At 34.9% G+C, this 6,300-nt stretch overlaps 2 protein-coding genes across 2 annotated transcripts in view; one reads left to right on the top strand and one right to left on the bottom strand.

Annotated features, from left to right (window-relative positions):
• Positions 1–535, bottom strand: part of LOC107693098 (protein FAM167A-like) — a 5,222-nt gene extending 4,687 nt beyond the window's left edge. Inside the window, exon 1 of the mRNA XM_016492345.1 lies at positions 505–535. The gene's annotated coding sequence lies outside the window, so the exon portion shown is untranslated. The remainder of the gene's footprint in view (positions 1–504) is intronic.
• A 3,349-nt stretch (positions 536–3,884) lies between these two features.
• The window catches only part of LOC107693088 (bis(5'-adenosyl)-triphosphatase enpp4-like), a 6,487-nt gene continuing 4,071 nt past the window's right edge, over positions 3,885–6,300 (top strand). Inside the window, 1 exon segment of the mRNA XM_016492337.1 lies at positions 3,885–4,746. Coding sequence (XP_016347823.1) covers positions 3,900–4,746 — 847 coding nt within the window. The 5' untranslated portion in view covers positions 3,885–3,899.

Below are 6,300 nucleotides of genomic sequence, written 5' to 3'. Positions count from 1 at the left end.
ATAATTTTTTTTAATATTTTATATAAAATAATTTTATGTTATCTATTATTTATTATTTATATATTAATTAAAATAATATTTTTCATTAAAAGACATACATCAATACAGAGTTTATAAGGTATATAGTGTATGACAGTGATATTTTCTTACTCTCTGACTGGTTCCTTGATCCTAATCAGGTGAAGAGAACAACTAACCTGCTGCAACTGACCTGTTTGTGTAGTTTATTAATGTTAAGGACATTTCATGAAAGATCATTTAGGTCACACAACAGCCTTAATTAATGCACAGATCTCTCTAAAAACTAATACTCGTATTTTCTTAGACGAAATCAGCCTCGAGATCATTTCTACAAATACAGTATCACAGAGGAAATATTCCAGACGACACGCTGAGAGAAAACAGACAAATTATGAACTGCATTTCAATGACAGCGCTCGTGAAGACTATCTAGTGACCTCTCTATATGTTATTATAGAGATAAATGTTTGAGTAGCAACCTACCTTCACCAAACCGCATTCAGACAGAGTCCAATGCGGGGCTAGTTGTCACATTTGTTACTCAGGTGCTAGATTTATTTGTTTGTTTATTTATTTCTAAAATTCTGTATAGACACGAACCTTTAAGATGACAGTGTGGTTTTATTGTTTATTCAGCAGCTGGTAAAAATATGATATTGAAATTTTACTTCGGAAGAGAAAAAAAGAATACTATTCTAATTCAAGATCGTTCTGAACCGGATGTATTACATTTACATTTAGACATTTAGCAGACGATTTTATCCCATGCGCCTTAATGAGGACAATAGAAGCAATCAAAACCAACAAAAGGGCAATAATATGTAGCCTAAGTGCTGTGACAAGTTTCGGTTAGTCTAACGCAGTACATTCTACATTTAGAAAACAAGAAGAGAGAAAATAATGTGGGAACGCTAGTTATTTTATTCATAAAAAATAAAATAAGTCAAAAGAATAGAAAAATAATAGAGAATGCTAGTGTTAGAGGGTCATTTATATTATAAATAAAAAGAAAACAAGAATAGAAAAAGAATAGAGAATATTAGTGTTAGAGGCTCTCTTCTTTTCTTTTTTAAAAGAAAACAAGTGGTAAGAATAGAAATAGAATAGAGAGTGCAAGTGTTAGAGGGTCGAGTTTTTTTTTTTTTCTCAAAAAAAAAATGAGGCGGAAGAGATGCGTTTTTAGCCGTTTCTTGAAGATGGCTGGACTCGGATTGAGTTGGGAACGGTTAATGTAAAAGTCCGTATTTTTTTCACATTAGTTGTGCTCAATTCAAAAGAAGGTCGTATATACAAAAAATAAATATATATATATTACTCTAGATCAGTGATAGTGAAAAGTGAAAAGTGAAAAGCACCTGCAGTGGGACGTCCCTCGCTTTCATTGGCTGCTGGATCTGTCAGTCATGCTGTGACGTCACGCCGGTATTGCGTTTGAGGAAGCGCGAGAAACTGCACCAAACCCAGAACATATTTGACTTTATAAATCAGATCGACACCACCGAAGAGTTTAATGTGACTGCACTTAAAATATACGCTTTCCGACGTCCCGAGCAGAAAGGTACGGTCATGTTTCGTCTTTTTAGTTCCTTGATGGCTAAGTTTTGCCAAAACCGTCATTGATCATCTATATCATAATCGATGCACCATCAGTAATAATGTGATCAGAGCCGTATAGTGCGAGACTGTCAAATTTTTTTCCTTTAGGTTGCAATTTTCGTAGTTTATTGTGAACGTTCTATCTTCGAAACGCCCATTGGACATTATAGAATTGCGTTGAATTATAAATGGGTTTCAATCAGGCCTGTATTGATTATTGATCAGCTCCAGTAAATGTGATCCAATATGTTTTGCACCTGCTCACTTTCAGTATTGGATTTAGAAGCACGTTTTGTCCTCAGGTGCTTCCTGTATCACTTCCTTGTTACACAAAACACATATTTTACACAGAAGTTTTACTTATTATAAATATTGATATTAATAATTATATGTCATTTCCTTTTTTTCTAAGTTAAAGTAAGGGAAAGTGGACATTTATTAGGTGAAACATCTTCGGGACTGTCCAGTATTGACTAACAGGTGAAGTTCCTGGTCATGGGTTCAGAGCTGCAAGTCTATAAATATATGTGTGGCTCTGCAATTGAAAGCATTTGATTGCTTAAAATTGTGAAAAGTGAAACTTTTAAAAAAATAATTTGTCCAGGAATAAAGATCTGATTATGGCACTGACCTTAAAGAAGTGTTTAATATAGATCACGTGATCAATAGACTTTAACACAACTGTATGCTAGCCTTCAATTAACTTTGAATGTATAAAAATAAAAATAAAATTGACTCTGAAATAAAATGATTAAATAACTTCTTTAATAGCTAATATTTCGCTACAGCCTTTATCATAATACAAAATGTATCTTTACTAACTAGGGCTCAACTAGTGATTATTTTGATAATCGATGAATCAATGAATCAGATGGAAAAAAATCAAAGTTGTTAGAAAATTAACACAAAACAGTGAATTATCTTTGTAGGCTATGTACAATGAAACATTATGTGCAATTATCTTGAGTATCGATTATTACAGATTTCATCTTTTAGTCGTTTTTGCCCAATTACTAACCTTAGATTTTAATACTTAAACTAAATTAAAATGAGAACTGTTGCCTTGTCAAATAGCTGAAATAAGTAAGAATTTTTATTTTATTTTTTGATATGTCTATTTGGCAACTAGTTGAAATAAAGTAAGTTTAAAGAAAGTTTAAGTTGTACATGGGTCAAAGACGAAAAAGAGTTTAAGCATAAAAACGATAAGTGTAATACTGCTTTAAATTGTTGTTGTTCTGTTTAATTTAATTGCAATTTTGTTTTTCTGAGCAAAAAATAAATATCATACATTTTCCCCTGATTTACAGAAGAAATAAGCATGTTGTTTGAATTTTTACATAAATATTGTGTTACACTGAATGACAGTGTAACATTATTTCAACCAAATGTTGACATTTTATTCTCCAAAAACTTATGTGAAACCTTAAAGGGGTCCTATTATGCTCATTTCAAAGTCTTGATTTTGTTTTGGGGGTGTACTAGAACATGCTCTCGCGGCGCCCAGCTACGTCGTGTTGTACTTGTAAGAATTGTTCTAGACATGCCAAAAATGTTACGCTACAGCACAGCAGCTCTTCTGCTTGGTTTTCTCTGACGCACTAACTCTGCAGCAGCACTTCTTCGTCGTCGTCTCGTCTGATGCACTCACTCAACCAAGCGTTCTAACCACAACCTCGCCCCTCCTCACCCCCCAACCATTCGAATTTCTGTAGGCAGGAATTATTTGTAATGATATTCTAATGAGCCGCTTTGTGATATCACAAAGCCCGGAAAACAAACGCTGTAGTCCAAACGAGCCGTTCGTTGTAGTTCTTGAAAAGGGATTTTTAAAAAACGAAATATCTCCCTTTGGGGTGGACTTTGAGATTTGTAACTTTCTAGATCTTTTTTATGCCCAAACATACACACTACACACTGACTAAAATTAAAAAAGTGAAAAAGCATAATAGGACCCCTTTAAAAGTAGACACTTTACTTACATTTAATGTGCTTTCTCTGGACATAAAATCACTTTTGTAAATTTATTTTGATGGGGACATCTTAACATCTTTGACCCACATGCAATATATGCGGTCAGTAAAGTTCAGGGTAGGTTGGTAATGGTCACAAGTTAAGTAGGATTGTCGACTGATGAATTGTCAAGTGTGTGTTAATGAGGAAATTGATGACTTGTGGGTAAAAATTCTTTCTTTTCACTTGAACAAGCGTTGGTCTGTCTGTTATAAATAGTTTTCATATATCCACAGTGAAGAAAGTGACTGCCACAAGCACACCTCAGGATGCAGGTCAGTGGTTATCTGTGCGCTCTCATCGCCTGTAGTGGATTAACCCTGTCTGTGTCGACCGGAAACCAAACAGGACTGGAATCTGGAAACGCCGCGCCGCCGCTCCTCCTGGTGTCGTTTGATGGCTTTCGTGCAGACTACCTAAACAAATACTCTTTTCCCAATCTCGAGAAGTTCTTCTCCGATGGCGTCCTTGTGCGCGAGCTGACCAATGTGTTCACGACGAAAACCTTTCCCAATCATTACAGTCTCGTCACAGGGCTGTACGCGGAGAGCCATGGCATACTTGCCAGTATTATGTACGACCCGGTGTCGAAAAAGAATTTCTCTATTCTAAATGACAGTGACCCTTTCTGGTGGAACGAAGCCACTCCGATTTGGGTGTCCGTGGAGTAGTCTGGATATAAGGCAGCGGCTGCTATGTGGCCAGGAACGGATGTCAATATTCAAAACCACACATTAAAATACAAATTCGAGTATGACCCCAAGGTGACTTTCCAAGAAAGGCTGGGAAACCTCACACAGTGGATGACCACGGACAAATCTGTGAAGTTTGCCGCTCTGTATTGGGAAGAGCCCGACCGGAGTGGACACATATACGGCCCGGAGAACACCACAGAGATGAGCAGGGTTTTAAAGGAAGTGGATGGTCATATAGGCTTCCTGATGGAGCAGCTCAACAAAACGGGATTATGGGGGAAAATAAACGTCATCATCACTAGTGATCACGGCATGGCCCAGTGTTCTCAAGAGCGTCTTATTAAACTGGATGACTGCATCAGTCCGACCAGCTATAGGGTGGTGGATCTCACTCCTGTTGCTGCCATAATCCCACTGGAAGGTAAGTATTTATTATTTATACTTCATTTAATTCATTTTTTAAATGAAAAAAAGTTTGTCTCCCACAGTATACTGTGATTTTGTATTTTATGTATTTATTTATTTTTTCCCCCTGCTGTCCAGATTACTGTTCAGGTTCCTATATTCCTATACATTTTTCTAAAATTATATATTAAAAAAGGGATTTTATATATATATATATATATATATATATATAAAAATATTGATATACATATAATATATAACTTTGTGTGTATATATATATCTAGAATTATTTGTTAAATTATTAATATAATTGTATACTTGGTGTATATATATATATTAATATACTTAATTATACTTGCAATATAATTTAAATTAAATAAACACTAAATTAAATTAAATAAGATAAATAAACGAAATAATCTAATCACGACGAAAACCTTTCCCAATCATTACAGTCTCGTCACAGGTCTGTACGCGGAGAGCCACGGGATACTGGCCAGTATTATGTACGACCCGGTGTCGAAAAAGACGTTCTCCATTCAGAATGACAGTGACCCTTTCTGGTGGAACGAAGCCACTCCGATTTGGGTGTCCGTGGAGGAGTCTGGATATAAGGCAGCGGCTGCTATGTGGCCAGGAACGGATGTCAATATTCAAAACCACACATTAAAATACAAATTCGAGTATGACCCCAAGGTGACTTTCCAAGAAAGGCTGGGAAACCTCACACAGTGGATGACCACGGACAAATCTGTGAAGTTTGCCGCTCTGTATTGGGAAGAGCCCGACCGGAGTGGACACATATACGGCCCGGAGAACACCACAGAGATGAGCAGGGTTTTAAAGGAAGTGGATGGTCATATAGGCTTCCTGATGGAGCAGCTCAACAAAACGGGATTATGGGGGAAAATAAACGTCATCATCACTAGTGATCACGGCATGGCCCAGTGTTCTCAAGAGCGTCTTATTAAACTGGATGACTGCATCAGTCCGACCAGCTATAGGGTGGTGGATCTCACTCCTGTGGCTGCCATAATCCCACTGGAAGGTAAGTATTTATTATTTATACTTCATTTAATTCATTTTTTAAATGAAAAAAAGTTTGTCTCCCACAGTATACTGTGATTTTGTATTTTATGTATTTATTTATTTTTTCCCCCTGCTGTCCAGATTACTGTTCAGGTTCCTATATTCCTATACATTTTTCTAAAATTATATATTAAAAAAGGGATTTTATATATATATATATATATATATATATATAAAAATATTGATATACATATAATATATAACTTTGTGTGTATATATATATCTAGAATTATTTGTTAAATTATTAATATAATTGTATACTTGGTGTATATATATATATTAATATACTTAATTATACTTGCAATATAATTTAAATTAAATAAACACTAAATTAAATTAAATAAGATAAATAAACGAAATAATCTAAAAAAAATAAACTAAAACTAATGAATAATGAATAAAAAATAAATAAAAACTATATAGACATACTTTATTAAAAACAAAAACTTACATTAAAATGATTCACAAAATGACACAAAGA

Source organism: Sinocyclocheilus anshuiensis, unplaced genomic scaffold (assembly GCF_001515605.1).
Source record: "Sinocyclocheilus anshuiensis isolate Anshui unplaced genomic scaffold, SAMN03320099.WGS_v1.1 scaffold261, whole genome shotgun sequence".
Lineage (NCBI taxonomy): Eukaryota > Metazoa > Chordata > Actinopteri > Cypriniformes > Cyprinidae > Sinocyclocheilus > Sinocyclocheilus anshuiensis.
Note: the sequence above shows the minus strand (reverse complement) of the source record. Positions and strands in the feature narration are given on the sequence as shown.